Raw genomic sequence first — 20,079 nt, forward strand, 5'->3', positions numbered from 1 at the left:
CCAGCACTTGCAGCAGCAGCTCCACCCTCTCTCAGTTCCCTAAGGCGCGGGACTGAAGACACGGACGTAGAAGCACAAGGCAGACTGTGTACGAAATAGCTGGTCCAGCTGGTCTCAGTTAATGGAGTCGATTGCACACCACTGGCTCAAAGTGAGCCTCTTTACTCCCTGCCTGCCCCATGGACTGCCCCATGGACTGCCCCATCGGTTCACCTCTGCAGGATGAGGTGCACCTGCTTTGAAGTTGCTCTGGCTCCATTCCACCTTTCAGGCAGTAGGGGCATAGTTAAATTTGCTTTAAAAGGCAGGGTTAAATTCGGCACTAATTTACAGATGAAGATCTATATATACTTGTAAGGAGCGTTGTATAGAGGGTATTTATGATTGGTTTGTATATACTGCTCTGTTTTGTCAACAACTGAAAGGCACTCAAAGCTTTCTCGGCTCAGGTGTACGAGGTTTTCACAAGCAGTCAGCCTTCAACAGCAACAGCAGCTGCGAACTCCTGCCCTGTGCCAGCCGCAGCGTCACAGGGAATTGTCAGGAATTACTGAAATCGTTGTACAAATCAGTGGTTGATGATGGGATCTCTGTTAGACATTCCCATGGGTACCGGGCAGGGAAGGTGCAGTCAGAACGTTGTGGGTTTGTGGGCCAGTGTCGGCTGTAGCCGTTGGCAAATGCTGAACTTAGGGCTTGCACGGGGGGAAGCGGGGAGCAGGAAAAGGGTCATGGACTGTGGATTCCCCGGCTCTTGTGTGACATGGAGGGGGCAGCAAAAGGGGGGCAGCTCCTGTCCAGCACTGCTGTCAGCACAGTGCTGCTTACAGAGGCGCTGGGGAGCGGGGATGAGGATGTGAAATGCAGCACTGTCCCCGGGGAAGCTCCGAGTAACACCCTGTTCTACCGCAGCAGCCAGTGTGGGCGCATCTTAGCAACTCCTCCGTTGTGGGAGCAGTCGGGGCTGCAGGGGCTGCCCTTCTCCTCGCGGTCGTCGCAGCCACGGCGATTGCCATGAAGAGGAGGAGAGCGACTCAGGGAACGTACAGCCCGAGCCGTCAGGAAAAAGATGGGGCTCGAGTGGAAATGTGGAATGTAATCAAGATGCCACCAACCGAGCGGCTGATATAAGAACTGTGGTCACCCAACAGGTGCCGTGTTGTCCTGGAACAACCCCGGAACTGCTGCACTGTCTGTCTTAGGTCTCGAGGTGTGTTGTTGTAGGACAGGTCTGTTCTGCTTTAAGCTGCTTCATAGGCTGCAGGCAGCTGCCTGCTGTGACGTGGCAGGAAGGTTCAACTGCTTGAACGAGCTTGGTTATTGCAGCTCATCCCATAATAGATTTGTTTCGCGCTGGTCTGCCTGCAAGTGCTGAAAAGTCTTGGGGGGGGGGAATGTTGTGGAGGGGCCAGTGGAGCAGAGGAAGGCCACGCAGTCAACATAGACGGCACCGTGCACGAGTGAGGCACGTCTAATGACTGGGAATTACCCCACCGTGTCAAGAAATAATGTGAATAATGTGGTGGTTTCAAAAAACGAGTCTGTGCCTCCTCTGCAAAGCCAAGGCAGGTGCTGGAGTGATGGGATGTATTTCCCAGGGCTGCTGCTTCCTTCCAGCACTAGGCCAGAGCTGGCGTTACGTTACTGGAAAATGAGTCCCGCTGTGCTGTGTTAGACACGTGGATTGCATCTCACCTACGACTAGACTTAACCATAGGAATGTTCTAAGTGCCTTCCCGAGACGGAGTTGCCAGTCACAGTATTGACTTTCTTGAAAGGAGGACGTGTGTGTAGAACACCTGATCGCTTTCTTTGCCCAGACTGCAGCAGGGGGAGGGTGGCAGCCTGGATGTTCTCCCTGTCTGTTGGCAGCCGCCCCGCCGAGCGGGCTGGAGCTGGGAGCTGGCACTAAGCACGAGCACAGGACAGGCCTGAGTAGGAGATTTCATGGCTGGACATCGAGTGGCACTTGCTTGTGTGAGGAGGGGACAGATGTCCCAAACCCCCGCTTCTCGGGACAGACAGGTTGGGGCTGGTCAACACAGAAGAATTTCGTTAACGAAGGGGGTGGCCGTTAGCACAGAACCAGCGTTCGTGTTGCAGCGAGACGCAGCGTCCGTTCCCTGCGCTGCCCCACGCAGGATGTTGTGTTGTGGCTTCACTTCTCCCTTGTTACTGGTTTAGCTGCCCAGTGCGCGCTCTTCTGCAGCGCAACGCGGCAGGGCCTGTGGGGAGCAATGCAGCAGAGCGGGCCAGATAAAGTCTAGAAATTATTGGCATTTCAGGATAATTACCACAACTATTGGTGAGAAATATTTTAGAAAATAGTGTCTGCTTTTTAATCTCCAAAATACTATTAATAAGCAGCGTGTGAATCTGCCTGCCATAGCTAAGCGCCAGCAGAAGAAACTGCTGTTCTGTTTTGCTCTTGTATTTATTTTTTCTTTACTAGAGCTGTAAATTTTTCTGTAATTCTAAGCAAAGGGACGAATACAGAACTACTGACCGGGTCTGCGTGTGTGCAGCTGCTACTGTAAGATGAAGAATGAAAATTTTGGAGAGTCGAATAAAACAAACCCTTGGGAGACAAGACAATCGTTGGTGTGTAAGGTCACTGTCCCTCTAATACTGAGGAAAAGCTGAAAGAGCAAGTGGTGATCCCGCCCTGGCTGTGGGGTGGAAAGGAGTGGGACAGAGTTCTGGTAAGAAAGGAGAGACCTAACTGCAGTCTGGTGAGCTCGCTAGCGCCTTTATGTTTGTATTAGTAGTAACACTGCTGTTAATACGAATGATTTGCTCCGTGTGTTTTCCAGAGGCTACTTAGGAAGGGCTAATACACTTTCAGGATAGACGCAGTTGTGCTGCACTGGAACCAGTTAAACTGCGCACCTTGGGAAAGGGGAGTGTAGCTTTGCTCAGCAGCGTTGGTGCAACAGCAGAAGCACAGGGAGCAGACTGTGCTTTTCGGGGAGAGCAGGGGCAGAGGGGTGGGCACCACCCAGAGCTGCTCAGGGTGTCGCTGGAGAAATTAAAATTCACCCCTGGGCTGAGGCTGTGCCTGTCTGAGGGTGGGCTTAGCTCCTGGGGAGGTGGGATGTGCAGACCCCAGGGTAGTGTCCTTGGGGCTGGTCCAGAAGCCTGAGGCACAGCCCCCCCGTGCCCGGGCAGAGCCCCCCCATGCCCTAGCACCATCCCCTGTGCCCTGGCAGAACCCCACTGCTCAGGCAGAGCCCCCCTGTGCCCAGGCAGAGCCCCGCTGAAGTGCAAAGGGGGGGGTGAGTTTTCCCTCCTCCCGCAGTGACTGGTACCAAACCCACAGTGACTGGTACCAAACCCACAGTGACTGGTACCAAACCCACAGAGCCCGGAGCGCGTTGGGTTTCCGCGCGCTCAGACCTGATGCCCCTGCGGGCCGCTGCCAGCACAGGTGTGTACTTTCACTTTTTAGCTCCACTCCGTTTTTTGTGCTTAAATCGTAGAAAAATAAAGGCAGCAGCAGGATCTAAACAAACCAATATTACTCCAGCCTGTATTATTTTGGGAAGAAAAGCAGAATTGTGTTGTAAGAACTATTTCTAAACTGCTGAAATAGCCCAAAAGGCAACAAGAAGCCGCAAATCCACGACAGCAACAACACCCAAAAACCAGCAAAGGGCAGCGGTGGGTGCCTGTGCCCCCCACCCCGCTCCCAGGATCAGCAGAGCTGCTGGTTTCCTTCCAAGCACCCGAAGCCAGTACTAGGAAAAGTGTTAAAATACTTTGTCAGTGTCTTGAGCATTTCTGCAAAATAATTTATGAAAGTTGTTTTTTTTTTTTCAATAATGAACTTAACTTTCTTTTGATATTTAATTTTTGAATATATTTTTTCACAAAACTGGATTTGCTGTAGTTAATGATGATGATCCTGATTTCTTTTGTAATTGTAAATTTTATAATTTGTAAAAAAAAGTAGAATGTCCTTCAAAAGAAATTTACAATAAAATTTGGTTAAAAATAGATCTCGTTACATTGACTTGTGCTTGTGTGTTCTTTTCTGAAGAGTAACTTGATGTGTAGATGGCTGATTTTGGGCTGTAACACAGTTTGCACAGCTGCAAGCATCAACGGCTCTTTTGCAGTTAAAATCTTGTTCCTTTTCTGGTTATTTTTATTTGTGGCACAGACCTGACCAGAGCAGCTCTGCCACCAAAGGGCTGTTGCACAAACACAGAAGGGGCAGCGGAAACGCTGCGTTCTCTGCTCACCTGTACGGAAGCACGTGCTGCTCCGTTTCACCATCGCTCCTGATTTTAACAACAAAGATGCAAAAATCCGAGTGTGGTAGAGCCCCGAAATACCCGGCAGCCGTCGGATCCTGTGGCACAAGTCGGGACCCGTTTCTGCAGCAGCAGCAATCCCGACCAGGGCGCAGCCCCAGCGCGGACACGCTCGGTCTGGACCAGGATAGCGGAGCTGCTGGACAAGCTGGGAGCACTTTCCTGGCAGGAAAGCTGGCACAGGGCCAGAGCTTAGTGCGAGCAGCCTCTTCAATCGGAGCAGCAGACGGAAAAGAGATTTTTCCACAGATATTCCCAAGGTGGTGAGGGCGGGGGGAGCGCTCAGCAGCTCAGACCATTCATTGCAGTTAGAAAAACCCCTCCTGTGTGCAGAGCACGCGTGAGCCCCTGGCATGAACACGTGTGTCAGGTCACGAGAGAAAGGGCTGCAGCAACCAAAGTCCTGTGTGTCTCAACAGCTTCCAGTTCCAGTGTCTAAAATGTTTCTAACCTAACAGGTGAACAAGACAGACGTAAAAATGGTTTCACCATCTGTACAGCATCAACGCATCAGAAACTTAGAAGAGTTTGTTTTTGTTTTTTTTTTTTTTTTAAATAAAAGTTGTTTCTAATGGAAGAAAGCATCGGTAAACAAGCAAAGCAGTAGCAAACAAGCAGACAAGTTGGGCGAGTACAGGAAAATGTACAAAGCTGAATATAAAGTCATTGATGAGTAATATCAGACAAGGAGGAAAAGGAACACTTCTTATATGCGATTAGTAAAAACATCAAAAGTACTCCTACATCAGAAAAAGACGTTTCGCATCCGAGCTCGCTCTCCCAGACAAGCACACTTTGTTTACATCTGGCACTATTAGGAATGAATCATGTTAGGAATTCCTGAGTTTAAATAAGACAAAAATCTAAATACTGCCCTCGGGATAGTGTGATTCCTTTATTCTGAGAAGCACGTAAACCAGTCTCCTGGTTGCAGATCCCTTCAAGAAGCGAAGGGGATCACAAACTCCAGGAGTGCTGCCCTGGACTCCTGCTCGCAGAGGTGTGTTCCACCTCCCCCCATGGTGATTAATGCCATTTGTGTTAATACTTTTCAGTGCCTCAAAACTGACTTAAAAAACAACCACGAAGTGCTGCTGCTTCTCAAAATCAGCTGCATAAATATTCCACAATAGGGGCAGAGTAAAATAATCAGTGATGGAAAATGATTTGCAGTGACACAGCATTACCTGAGCGTTTTTCTATTTAGTTAAGCATGTGTAATAGGCCTACTCAGTACATAATCAGTGTGTGACATAAAAATTGTTTAAAAAAGAGTATGTGAAATTCAAATGGCATGTCGTATGCAGAACCTCCTGGTGCCTGTACCTATCCACCATAACTGAGAAAGTTTTATCTTCTACCTCACAGCAAAGGAGGGCTGAAATTCCAGGCTGAATTTATATATAATGTCCATATTCTGAACCGTATAAAATAAATGGAGCTATTATCTTAGACTTTAAATATTTTACTATGCAATACTAAAATCATCTGTCTTCCAACACAAAAAGAAAATACAAATCCAACCGAATGGCTTGCCAGAGTAACAGTACTTTACAGAAATATACTATCAAAGTAATACTATGGTCTTTCCCAAACTGTTGGCGTTTCAGCTAGTGAGAGTATTTTCCATTTGTATTGCACAGACTCGAACGCAGACGGCCACTGTCGCTCACCGGAGTAAGAAAACTTCCGCGATTATATGAACAAAATAGATACATCGGAAATCAGATAAAGCTTTACAAGAACTTCCCCATGTGTCCGAAGTGATTTCCTTATCAAAGGCTCGATGGTGATGTGATTACCTCTTCTAGAGTAACACGTTTTACATCAGATTGTGCCCAAATACAAAACAAAACGAAAAAGCACCACGTAAGTCAAACCAAAACGACCACTGCAAAGACGGCAGGTTCCATGAGCCGCGCTCGGATTCAGATGGGATTTCTGGAGAACACTATTGCCACGTGTCAGGAAACCAGAACCAACGTACCCTTTAGCCTTTCCATTGCATTTCCGTACGTACTGACCGTGCAGTCCACGTCACGGCCCAGTTCCTGTCTGGTACCAGTGAGTGGTTCTCGGCAGCAGTGGGATGAAGACACTGGTTTCTCAGACAGGTGGGAGGAGCCGAGCGCTTTGCAGCCCCAGACAAAATCCCGGTTGCTTCAAGGCAGCACTTGGCACTCCCGACGCACTGCGGCACGCGGCTCCCCGCGGAGGCTGGTCCTGCCCACGGGGCAGCCCCGCAGCTCTCACCCAGCTGCCCTCCGGCCATCGCGGCAGCACCGGCGGTTACCTTCACCTCCGGAGCTGGGAACTCTGAAACTCCAATTTTTGTTCTCTCTTTTTTTAATAGTCAAGTAAGATGTTCTTATATCCCATTCATATGCTGCCATCTACAATATTTATATATAATATTAACATACACATGTATAAGAACTAGGATACTCTTTATGGCCTCTATTTTCTGATGTATTTAACAAAAACAATCAAATGAACAAAAACCCGAAAAAGAAAATCAATTGCTGGTGTTTCCAGTTTCCCAACAGAGATGCAGGACCATACCCTGAGCAACTGCTCTGTGCTGTGGTTTTGTTGCAACAATGAATTATGACAATTCTGCACCAGAGAGGTCCCTGTTACCTCTCGGTGTCAGCGTGCGGGGCAGGGAAATCAAACATCTGCAACAGAAGCTCATCCCATAGTGTGATCTAAATGAATGTCTGTATTTGGAGACGGGACAAACTCAGAGCCTAACGGCTTAATCCAGTGCAGCCCACAAGTCTGGGTTTGTTCTCTGCACTCCACATGTGAAAGCAAAACCCTACAGCTCCATGAGTAACGCAGGGGAAATGGAACACCATTCCCACAGGCAGGAAAACACACCACTGCCGTGTGCCGTGTCTTGCTCTGGGCTGTGCTCAGGACTGAGAACGCACGGGAAGGAGGAACTGCTGCATCTACCAGCAGCCACACGTGGAAAAGCAAACCCAAACCCAAACCCAACCACCCTCATGCTTTGGTCCGTGCAGGAGTCATGGGGGTTTTCAGTGGCGGAGAGTGCGGAAGCAGTTGCAGGGACCAGGACAACGGGGGGGACTCAGAACTCTGGGCAGAAAGCACTCGTGTGTGAATTGCAGCATGGTGATGGTCCTGCAGCTGTTCTGGCTCAGCCTTCCATAAAAGAAATGCTTGGTTTTATGCTGGCTCAAAAAAAATGAAAAAAAAAACCTCTGTCATTCCAAAGGGACATCAAAAGGCCATTGGGAGCGTTACTCAAAGGTTTCCCATCGCTTTCTGAGCTGTTCAACCTTACCTGGCGTGGATGACACATCTTGCTTTGTCTTTTTTAACAAATCTTCAAATGGATCTTTTGTCTCCTCAGATTTTGAGGACAGTAACACTGACTCTAAGCCCTTCGCTGGCCTGGAAGGGATCAAAGGGGGCTCGTTAGACAGGAGAGCCAGCGCTTGTTTGGGATCTACCTTTGAGCTGGACTGGCCCATCTGTAATGTTCTGGTCTTAGGAGGCCCACTTAAACATGTTGGCTGTAGAGAGCTGCTTGGAGAAGGGCTGTGGCTCTGCAGCAGTAGGGAGCTGCCTGGTGGCACAGCTGGAGCCTGGCTAAACAAGTTTGGCATGGATAGTGTTGAAATGTTTGGCTGAGGTCTTTGTGGTGGGTAGAAGCTAGAATTAGGTGTTATGAAGCTAGAGCTGTAAGCGTGACCTAAAGAGGGGGTGAAAGAGCCCCTTGGGGGTCTAACTAGAGACACCGAAAGGGCTCCTGGCACTGTTTGTGTAAACGGATTGGGAGACGGCTGTAAAAATGGTGGTGGTGCTGGGGAAGGATAACCCAGCGGCTGGACAAACAGTGCAGCTGGAGGAGGCACAAAGTCACTTGCCACCGAGACAAAACTAGCTGCAGAAGGTGGAGCGGCCGAGCTCTGCAGGCTGTGGGGGCCTTGCTGTGGGCCACTGCTTTGCCAGCTGGTGGTTTTTAACGGATCCAGGAGGTTAAGAAGGTAGTCGCTTTCATTACCTGCATTATCTGTCTTCACTTTGACAGGCTGGAGCATCTCAGCAGTGCTGGTAGCACTGGACAAAAGCTGAGACGGATGAGAGGAGTAATTTACAGACTGCTGGATCTCAGGTTCTAAGGACATACCACCAGCCCCAAAGGGCTCTGGGATAAGATCTGAAACCAAATGTCTACGTCCTGTAGCGTGGGTGGTGAGAATTTCTGTTGGCCCAGCTGGAGTCTGATGCTTGGAAGCCCTGGGTGCTGGTGGTGGTGGCACTATCCCCAGTTCAGGTGTCTTTCTTCCCTGTGGCCTAGGAATGGTGATGTTCCCTCGAATGGCAGGATTTGACTCATCCTTTTCTGCAGGAGCCAGAATGCTGTCTCTGCTCCGGGGTCTCCTTGTGATTGGCGGCATGTTACTGAGTGCAGTCAAGGGCCTTTCCGGTGAGCTCTGGGAATACTTGGTAGGAATCGCCATGTCATCATGACCCATACTCCACAGCTTGTTGTAAGGGTGAGACAGCTTCATGGTTGGCACAATCCTGGTCCTCTCAGACACACCGAGATCCATTCTCTGCAAGAAAGCATAAAAAAAAGTTCACTTTTACTGACAACACAGAGCATAAAGTGAAGACAGGCTGCCGGGCTACGAGTGGAAGAGGATCTTCCACAGGCTGTGAACACTGGAGATGGACAAGAGCATGCAGCCTAGGAGGACAGACAGGAAATCAGAAGCAGGGCTCTGCAGTTTTAATTCCAGCTGTGCCTCTAATGAGTCAGCTGTAACACACTGTGGCATCTGTTGTTGGCCAAGTAAGGAGCACGTACCGATATCTAAGGTACAGAAATTGAGAAGCCTTAATTGCTGCATGGAAAAAGCTGGCAAATGAAATATCTGGATATAACACCAAATTAAATGTTGTTATAAGGTAGAAACGACATTGTTTTCTTTCCTGTCACATGAAGATCTGAGTCTGCCTTAGTTTGGCACTTTCTAAACTGCATAGATTCAGTGAAGTTCTTCGTAAGAATCTCCTACAATCCAGATTGTTGAATGAAGCCCGGACCAAAACGGCCAGATTAAAAGGTCATTTAGAAACCAGGCAGTTTGGAGGGGACCTGAAAACTCCCAGGTATTCATTCTCACTGTTGAGCATCAGCTTCAAAGCTAACTCTGTGTGACAGCCGATGGACAAAACAGATTCTGAGGAACAGGGCAAATAATTCCTCCTTTAGAAGTAAAGGCTGTAGTTTTACTGGGAAAAGTTACTGTCTTCTAACCAGCCTCATTCCAATAATTTCTTATTTCAGAGATGAACCTTGAAACATTTGAACAAATGGCTGGAAAATGGATGCACCCAACCAATAATATGAAAAAGTTCCTCAGAGAACGCCAGAAGACAGCAGCCCTAGTTCTGTGCAAACCCCCAGCGTCCATGAATCCCTGCCCAAACCTGGTAATCGAAGGTGCATCGCTGGTCTCCCTCTTCTTTGGGAGTCCGCAGGTCTTCCAGGCTCTTCGCTTGGCTGAGGGGCTGAGGCTGTGTTTCTAACTCTAAGTTAGGGAAGATGTCTTCCAGGAGGTTGACTTCTGCAGCCTTGCTGGAGAGCAGAGGGCTCGGAGGCAAAGGCTCTCTTGATTTTTCTGGGCTGGCTGCCTCTTCCCCATCAGCACTGTCAGATTCTTTCAGGGCCCGGTAGGGCTGAGGCCTGGGAGAGAAACAAAAATCATGTGGCAAATGACCGTCTTTTTAATTTTTTTCTTTAAACAAGTATTTACTGAGAGCTGGATGGCTTTAGGAAAAGCTTTTGGGTGGCAAAACACAGCTCCGTGGCCTTGTGAAGAGCAGGTGTGTGAGCAAAGCGACCGAGGGCAGGAGGACACGAGGGATGACTTGGCACTCCAGGGGTTTTCCGAAAGGAAAAGACCTCAGTGGGAAGTACTCCTAGGAAAGCTGGGATCACGCAGTTACAGACGGGCTGATGAGGGGACTGGGCACAGGGATACTGGGATGCCACCCCCCGGCAGAGCTCTGCTGCCGCGTCGGGCCTTTCGCACGAGGAGTCCGAGCGAGTGCTCTGCCGAGTGCCCTGCTCTCTTGCTTCGAGCTAACTCAGCACAGAGCATAATTCAGTGTTTTCCTGCAATAATTGGGAACACTGCAGAGTTCCAATGATTACACTGGTGTCATCTGATCAAGAAACAACACGATCCATTATGGAGACACCTATTTTACATTTCGAGCCAAGGCCGCGTTAGCGGGATGCTCTTCTTGCACATACCTCAGCAAAAAAATGAACACCAGCAGATTTGCATTTTGTTTCTGTGTACAGAGAACAGCAGCATAATGTGCATCCAATTAATAACAAGAGGTGCCATACGTATCTGTGGTGATTGGCATTTGACTGGCAGCCAGTTTTACTGTGCCATTTAAACAAGGTTTCAATTAAAGGAAAATATTTGTGAGACCTGCAGAAACAGATACTATTGAAGAACCTTCCTCCTCTTTCCATATTTTATTATAACACATCTATATCATGCAAATTCATGAACAGCCCATCTCACTTCATTCGACACGAATAGCAGGCAGCCAGCTAGCAAGACAAGAACGTAATAATGCAAGTACAAGACAGACAGCTGATGGTACATGTCCTCGGGAAGGGGGTGATCTTGCAAATCCCAGTCGTATCTTTAGTCTCTCACATCACACGCGCTCATCGGCTAAGCATTAGATCACACTGCAAAAAAACCCTGAGGAATATTCTGCCAACAAACGGGTGTAGTGGCCTGGCTCCTGCACCCCAAACACACGAGTCGGGGCATTTTGCTGGCCCGTTGCTGCTGGACCTACAGGTCTGTCCCCCCGTGCCCAACGCCAGCCGCAACGGCTCTGCCCTGCCAGGCTCTGAACCTGCCTTCTGCATCATGCAATGAATTTCAGCAACTGGGGACTCCACTACCAAACTGGCGGCCTCTTTCTCCAGCCCAGTCTAACACAACTGCACCCTGCAGGCTCCAGTTGCTCAGACGCGGCTGCGCATCCATCCCCCAGCACCCGGAACTGCCCGGATCTGGCATCACACAGATTTCTGAAGCAGCAGCTCCCAGTACCCTGGCACCTCTTCCTGCAGGCTCTGGTCAAGCCAGGAAGCGCCTTTGTTAAAAGAACGAGTGTAATTCTGTGCAACTATCTCCCCTTCTCCCACTAGAAATCCTCAAGCAGGTGAGGTTAGGAAAGAAGAAATCCTCTGGAGGACATCGAGCCAGGCCTTAGCTCGAGCCTCCCCTCCGGGGCTGTGTGTCCAAAGATGCAGTAAGAGGTATTCAGCACCACTGAATCCATGTGCACCTCCCTCCCCTCATCCCACCAAGATGCGCCCGGCCCCAGGGAGGGCTGGCCGGGTACAGCGGAGCTGACGGGCAACACTCGTTCCCCGAACACGGGCACCGTGGGCAGGAGGCAAATCCTGCAGCAGTGCCCACACACACGGCTCTGCCAGACTGGGAGCTGCGGTGTGGCCACGCCACTCAGCACCCTGCTTCAAAACCAGGGGTTTGGGAATTTACAGGGGTTTGGGAATTTACAACAATTTGCAGATTAAAAAGTTGGATGCTAATAACACAGCGAGCAAACCCAAGGAACTGCTGCCTGTTTCTTGTCTGCTTTTAGGTCAGGTTGTACTCAAAACCCTCGGAGAACGCTGGCGTGGTGGCTCCCCACGGACACTGCGGACGTGGCGCTTGGTGGAACAGAGAGGCTGGGATCAAGCAAGTGAAACCAGCCAAAGCCAAGCACTGCACTGAGAGCCGCCCACAGGACAAGCCAAAAAGCAGAGGCAGCACTGCACGAGGAAGAACAGCAGCAGGGTGGGACGGGAACACGAGCAGCACAGCAGAACAACGGGCACGTGGAAGGGTTCCATCCCGCAGGGCTCGGGTCGATGTCAAAGCACGAGCTGCGCGTTGCTGAGTGTTTCATGCAGGAGTAGGCTTTTGCATGCTGCTAAATATCAACACACACAAGCAGGAGAAACGCTGAACATTCATCAAGTGCTGCACAGGGACTGCAGGAGCATTTCCAAAATTCCAAGTGCAGGAGCAGGCACCCTGACCAATGCAAAACCCATCGTTTGAAGACTGAATTAGTACAATGAAAGAAAAAAGGATAGACCATTCAAAAGGAGCAGAGAAGAAAAAGTTTTCAGAGAAGCCAGAGACAGGATCCTCTTCCTGCTGAAATTCATCATCAGAAGAGTCCTCAGAGAGGAAGACCGTATAGTGTCGCAAAGGCTTTACCAGGCTGAGGGAAACAGGAAGAGAAAAGGAAGTTATCAGGTTGTCACAGTCAAAGCTCCAGAGGAGAGAGAAAAAAGTGATTTTCAGGCTCTCAATAATTTCTGAACTTGACTGACTGCCACCACAGAGAGCTCTGCAGGTAAAAGTTGAGCTCTACTTTTCAGGTAGAAAATGCAACTCATCTAAAAACTTCTAGATGCCGTCTGGCCAGGAGGGGAACTGAGACCTGCAGTCACATCCATGCTGCTGAAGACGCCAGTGCAGAAACCCACCCTGTCCCCGCTACATTTTCTAGAGTTGGGCATCTTTAGAAATACATCTTCACCCCTTGGATTCTCTGAGCTCTGACTATGAGCAAACTAACATTAGATCTACCTCGCTGCTTTACAGCATTTAGACTGCCAGTCTGAAATGGGAGGGGGCTCACTTGAGGGTAACAAGTCCTACTTGCATCTGGTTTTGAGAGCTGAATTCGCTTTACACTAGAATAAAACCAAAATTGCCCAAGGATTTATAAGAAATGCAGTTTGTCAGGTAAGGTGTGTATGTTTCTTTCCTCAATGGTTAACTACTTTCAAAGTCTGGCAGAAAAGGGACCTGAGCTAATTTCTCCTGCATCACAGGACCATAACTATCAATCTATGTCACTGGCAGCGGCCTGGAACAAAAATCCTTTCAGATGAAAGAAGGATTTAAAATCAGAAATGCCTCTGGAAACACACTTTAGCTGTAATTAAAAAAAACCCAACAAATCAACAAAAAAACAACAATCAAACCCAACAAAACAAAACTAAACCAAGAGCAAACAAACAAAAAAAAAGCCAACAAAAAAACCCCACAACACAACAACCAAAAACCCACCCACCACCAAAAACATTTCACCAGGCTTTTGACAAGAAGATATTAGTCATCTTTGTGGTACACACTGAGGTCAGACCTCCAGGATTTGCTCGTGTACCTAACGAAGACACCACCTAAATTTTTAGTGAATGTAAAACTAACTGCATGCCTGTATAGGTCTGGGTAACCTACACTGGTTGGGGAACAAAAGAAAAATATTTAAAGCTTGCTGAATTTATGAATATTTTTTTCTATGATTTATTGTAGCTATCAGTTGCTTCATTTCATTTTAACCAAAACCCCCACAAACTATTGTTTTCTGCACGAAGTAGAAGCTTCTAAGGTTCACTGTTTCCACTGGAGCAAATTGAGAAGTGGCTCTCACTGCTCTAAACAACTGAAGGCACTATCAGCTCCAGTAGGGGAGGGAAGAGTACAGGAGCAGGGTACTCAAACAGAAATACACTGGAACAAAGAGGTCGAAGACTATGAAGAAATTAATATCAAATATTGCCTCATTTGTAATGCTAAAATATCCTCATCTTTAGTATAAAGTACGAAGCAAGGGCCACTCTTCATTCCCCTCTGAAACACTGAAGCTCAGGATGGCAAAAGAGCTTATAAAAAATATATTCTCAGAAATTAAATACGAAGACAAATGCTTTGCAAGCCAGTGAAAGCACATCAGGATTTACCAGTAGTAATCAGGGGCCTCTACACCACAGCCCTGTGCTTCTCAAGCTGGTAAAACTCAGGGACAACATTGTGTAGAGCCATCAAAGTTATATGCACTTACAAGAAAACATACTCAATTTTTAACAGTTACGTATTGTTTCCCATTTATTCTCCCCATTTCAGTTGCATTCTGGCATATCTAAGTGTGTACGAGCCTCAGCAGCAGCAAAATTAGGCTCCTGTCTCAGTTGTGTGTTGCTTTGGGTCATTCAGAATAAAATTTGTTATTTTGGTGTAAGCAGAATGAAGCTCAACATGTGGAACACAGGACAGGTCCCGATCCTGCAGGCACCGTAGAGCAACGTGAACGTATCACACCACCGTGCGCGTTACAGACGGGACAAGGATGTGCTCAGATCTGAGCAGGACCACGAGGATGGACAGAATGAGAAAGAATTTGATTAGTTGCCTTTATAGTACAGACATACTAACAAGCTACGTCGAGTGGCACTTGAATTCACAATCAGCCTTCGCTCTTGCAGTTCTTTTGTCTCAATCACTAAATAACCATATAATAAAGTTATGAAAATCAGTCTAAAAGATGAGGTCAGAAACAGACAAGTTGGACACTGCGACCGACAGCTCAAGAGGGCCCGAGCTGCCACTGTGAATCAATGGCTATTCACAATCAGGTCAGGGCTAATTAATAAAAAGTCTAAAATAGTGGTGGCAGTGGGTGCAGCTGAGAGTGTTAAATCATGGTCTGTGTTACTCCAATTAAAGCTGTTGCTTAAATGTTCCTTTCCTCTCTTCTGCTATAACAGGCAGCCAGGGAAAGTGAGGTGGTGCCACTGCAGTAGGAAAAATTCACTAGAACGTGGGTGGTTTTTTTTTTTTTTAACTTCCTCCCCCCTCTTTTTTTTTTTTTTTTTTTTAAGAAAGTGACTATTCTCCAAAAATTTCAATTTACATGAAAAAAAGGCTCCACCTAAAATAAACCAGAAATCAAAGTTCAAGTATTTCTTTTGAACTCATATACACGTCTTTTTGTCTTCGGAGAGTAAAAAACCATTTACCATGACTCCCAAAAATCTAAAATTATTTCCAGAAATCAAGAGTGATATTGAATTTCCACATCTCTTGCTGGCACACTCAGTGTTCGGCAGCTGCACGTCACAAAGGTGTTGGTGTGGCTGCCCTTCCAGCACTGCCTGGGACACCTTCTGCTTGCTCCAGACTGCGTTGAATTCACCTGCGTGGTGCCTGCGTGCACATATCAGACGAACTGGGGGCAAACTGGGAAGAACTAAGACAGGATCTTGCTGGCTGGAGGATCAATCCCACTGCGGCGCAGGGCAGTGCAAATGGGATTAAATGTACAGCAGGGTAATATGCTCCGTGCTGCTGCTCTTGCAGGAATCTTTCAAAGAAAACGGGGTCTTGTAATTAGAAGAAAGCACTTAAGTTTCACCGCTGGCGTGCTCTAGATGAGATTTTGGTTCAAGAGAAGGGATTAACAACCCCAAATCGTCCAAGTTTAAGTTTTTTATTAGCTTGAGGCAGCAGAATCCCCCAAAAGTGCCTCATTATCCCACTGGGGCACCTCTTGGGCAGACTGGCACCCAGCCCTGGCCCGCACAAAGAGCCGTCTGCCCAGGCCGGCACCGGCCGCCTCCGACGGAAAAAAGGACGCGTCCGTCACAGCCACAACCCTCATCATCTTCACACGGCTGCAGGGGCTCCTGCCTACCTCCTCGCTGCGCCCAGTCACCACGCAGCTGACTTGCTGATCTCTTCCTAATGTTTAGTTTAGCACGTCTGCGGCTGGCGCCGGCGTGTGACAGTGCTGACAGCCGCGGCTGTTCCTTTTTAAATATCATGTCAGAAACGCAGCGCGAGAACGCCGGGACGCGCTCCACGGCTCCGCGCACCCTTATGAGAGGATGGGTTTTCTTTTTTAATGAGGAAGATCTGCATCTCAGGAGCTTTTTTTTTCATGTGTCAGGATGCACGGACAAATCAGCAGCACATCACGCCGGCCAAAAATGAAATGCTGACAAATGTAGATATTTCAAATTTAATTGACACCTAAATGTACTTGAGATAGAAAAAAATATATACAGAAATGTGAGTACTGGATATAGGAATTAATAAGGAGAATCCAGTAATAATTTTAAAAGATACTTTGGCTACGAGAAAATAAAATTTCTGTATTTTATTAACTGTGTTGCTATTTCCTGATTACAGAGATTATGATACAAAGGGGCAGTACGGACTTGTTGTCATTATTCTCCTAAAAAGGGCTTTCCGAATTTGAGGGAGGATTTTTTTGTTTAATAATATATTTTTTTAAAGAATAACTATACAGCAGCTCTAGGGAATTAAGGAATTTGTCCCTCTTAGACAGTAAAACGAAGAGAATGAGGGATTTGGATGCATGGGCTTTTTCTTGCTGGTATGGAATAGGAGACCTGGGACTGAGGGGGTCACCTCTAACTGTTCCATCTGGACAAAGCCCAGACCTACCACTGGAACTCCCTCCTGCGCATTCCGAATCCTCAGCACACCTGAGTGTGAGCTAACAAAAATACTAAAGGATCCATATGATTGTTTAAGTGTCACCTTAAATACTGTGAACGTTCATAGGAGTAGAGTATTTCCAGAAAAACAAGAACATTAGCATAAAGGAGATTTTAAACTAAAACAACAAAAAAATTTGAATCACAAGTCACCCAACCAGACAAAACAACCAACAGCTTGTGATCACTACAGGCAGGTAACTAATTGCTTTACAGTTTTTATGAACTTTCCACAAATTTTATAGAGGGCTGGAAATACTAACAAAGAATTTAAAGTGGGAACAAGCTGGATGACACCTCTGCCTGCTCTGACAGATCTGGATGCAAGATTCTACAAAGTCATTTCACATTTTTTCCCCATTACTCAGTACAAAGGATCTATTCACCACCCTCCCCTGCAGACAGCACATCCCCTTACACAGGCCAGCTGCACACATCGGGCAGCTTCACTCCAAAGCAGAACTACGCCCCAAAATTGAAGTTTCTTGTAAACCACCGTACTGGGAAGGTGGGAGAGCCCGCTGGGACCGTGCTCCCGAGGGCAGCCCTGCCTGCCTTGTGCTGCGCTTCTTGTTGGACACGGCTTGCAGCAAAACCCGACTGCTCTCCGTTTCCTTCCTGTTTGCTGCCCCTTTGCTGGGCACCTGCTTTTTGGCACCACGTTCACTGCCTCTAGCTCCCTCTGCACCAGTTCTCCCCCGGCTGAAGACTCAAAGCGCACGCAGTGAGTCTTGTCTGCTGTCACCTGCAGTACTTTCCTCAGGATTCCAGCCATCCTTGTTCAAACAGCTATCTATAGGTAGCTGGCTTCGCTTTCTTCCTAAGGAGAGATCCCTGCTTGCAGTGATGCCATGGAAAACCTTTACCATACCCATATTCTGTGTGGCAGAACTCAGAGCCTGGTTACAACAACTGGAATGTAATGTGCTTTATGAGCCTGTATCATTTAACACAGCCATCCCGCTGCCTTCGCACCCGACCCAGTGTAATAACCCACTATTGCACCGCAGCCCATTTTCATGCATGCAGGATAAGGGAAAGCCATTAGCTTCTCTAGCAAGTCCTACACGACTTCTGGAAACCATAATGAACTGCTGCAGCACTGACACGGGCTTCACCAGCCCAAGAGCCTTTTGACACGCTGTTAATTGTGAGCCTGACCCTCTGATTTCCTATTTTAATTTCCTCCCACTCTGCATGCCCTGGAAGCCAGCTAGTCGGTATTTACAGAAGAAGGATCCTAGAGCACTCTAGAAGTCTATTCTACATTTAATAGGAAATCTTGCTGTGGTGTAAAAGAGAGCTCTCAAAAAACTGCCTATCTGTTCAAAATGCAACATCTTATTTCCGTGAACAACTAATATGTGTTTAAGGAGGCATGCCCCACGTGCCTAGGATTGTCCCAGCTGGTAATCCAGCATTTTCTGAGCTCTCATCTATAAATTCTTCCTGTTACCTTACGACTAAAAAAGATTTTTAAAAATCATACATTTTAGATTTAAAGAGAAATTTTTAAATCATAAACATCACAAACCTTGAGTTATTGCTAAAATTGTAAAAAAATAAAGTTTCTATTGAAATAGAAAAAAAAAAAATCACTGAAAATTTTGATGGAGGAAAACAATTCTTCCACCAGCTCTTCTGACAGTTTAACAACAGACATCAGCAATAATCTTGAGCGTTCTCTGAAGTCACTGCTCCCGCCCGCCCGTGTTCTAACTGCAGACTGATTAGAGAGCCAGCACATACACCCCCAAACCAACGTTTTTCTTTTATACACATTAAAAAATTAACTCATGTAACTGAAGATACAAATCTAGTATCACAAGAAATGCATTAATAAACATAACCACTGCAAGGATGCCTGCGCAGTGGGTTACTCCTCAGACACGACACGCAACACGGCAAACGGAAAGCGCTGCCCTGTGCCCGGAGCTCAGCGGGTGCCAGGACCTGCCCCCAGGACCCTCTCTCCACTAGCTGGAAGGAGGATGCAAAAGTCCCAGTCCAAGCTAACCAGTCAGACATCCTGGGAAATCTCTCTGAAGCCTTCATGTAATCATTCAAGCCCCAAAAGTTAAATACAGAAAGAAACTTCCCATTGGAAGTGACTCACAAGAGTGACCCACACAGGAGCACCTGAAAGAAGTAACTGGCTAATAACTAGTTTTGGAACCAGTGCAATTAAGCTAAATATTTTGGTTAAGTTCAGGTTAAGAAAAGCACCCTCAGCACTGCTGCTGCTTTCCTGGAATCTCCTCTGATCCACAACAAGGGTACTCCAACACTACCGGGTAAGACGAGGGAAAATACGTATTTGTGGTGTTTTCATTCATTTCAGTATTATCCCAGAGAGAGAAAGCAATGCACATTTTTTTAAAGAGACAACCCCTGGATTTATGTTTTCATTTCAGAACAATAGAGGAAGATTATTTCTTACTGGGACAGATAAAAGAAAGTTTGTGAAAAATGTCATGAAAATCCTACCTTCAGTCACTATTTTTCGCTTATTCAAAATGTCATTTTGAGGTAAATAGTATGGAATAGGTCAGGATTACTGAGTCAGTACCTATTTCAAAGGGGTTCACCTCAAGTTATTTCTTCGGTAAGCCATTTATTTAAGCTTTGGCTCAGCACATGGTTAGATATTTCCAGTTCTGAAATCACAACTGCAGTGTCAGTGTCATCACTGTTGTGTGCCGTGTGTCCTGTCTCCTTGCCTGCCCCAACCTGTTCTTACTCAAACACTCTAACCACACACCTTGGAGGAGATGTGGTGGAGTCCAATATTCTACAATTAACTGCCTGGAAGTAGTTATGTCAAAGTTGCTTTTGCCACCTGAAGCTGATGACAGGAAAGAATGAAAATACACCAGTTCCTGCTGTGACACTGCATTTGAACTGGAAAAAATAGCGAAGCTGTGAAACAGGAAGAGACCACAACTGGTACCGTATAGCAGGTGTCAGTGGTATTAGCAACATTACCTGTTTTTCTTCTGCATTAAAAAGATGGAAAAACCTATCAGTAAAATAAATGCTCATGAAGAAAAATAAGTCAGTTTACAGCTACAAAGCATCTTTGTTACCTTTTGTAGATTACTGTCAAATTGTTTTCACAAAAAAATTGTTGCACTTTGTGAAAGCAGCTGAATTGTAAAGGCTGACTAAAACTAACAGCAATAAATTAAAACCAAGTCAAACAATAATTGCAATTCAATATATTACTAGCAGTAGTACAAACGTTATGTTTATCATTCATGTTTATGTTTATTTCTGTTCTGATACTGGCAGGAATTGAAAATACATGTTAGCAGTAAGCCACACTGGAAGGTCAAGCAGCTTTTGAATCCAAAC

The 20,079-nt window shown here is 46.9% G+C and overlaps 1 protein-coding gene across 3 annotated transcripts in view; it reads right to left on the reverse strand.

Moving 5' to 3' along the window:
- Positions 1–7,194: 7,194 nt before the first annotated feature.
- Positions 7,195–20,079, reverse strand: part of DENND1A (DENN domain containing 1A) — a 205,457-nt gene continuing 192,572 nt past the window's right edge. For 2 of the 3 annotated variants that reach the window (XM_086625431.1, XM_086625430.1), the window contains exons 22-24: positions 12,507–12,635; positions 9,789–10,044; positions 7,195–8,908 (exon numbers count right to left, since the gene is read on the reverse strand). In XM_086625431.1, coding sequence (XP_086481557.1) covers positions 7,586–8,908; positions 9,789–10,044; positions 12,507–12,635 — 1,708 coding nt within the window. In that variant the 3' untranslated portion in view covers positions 7,195–7,585. The remainder of the gene's footprint in view (positions 8,909–9,788; positions 10,045–12,506; positions 12,636–20,079) is intronic. The other variant, XM_086625432.1, reaches the window with a different exon arrangement.

This window comes from Tauraco erythrolophus, chromosome 22 (genome assembly GCF_009769465.1).
Source record: "Tauraco erythrolophus isolate bTauEry1 chromosome 22, bTauEry1.pri, whole genome shotgun sequence".
Taxonomy (NCBI): domain Eukaryota; kingdom Metazoa; phylum Chordata; class Aves; order Musophagiformes; family Musophagidae; genus Tauraco; species Tauraco erythrolophus.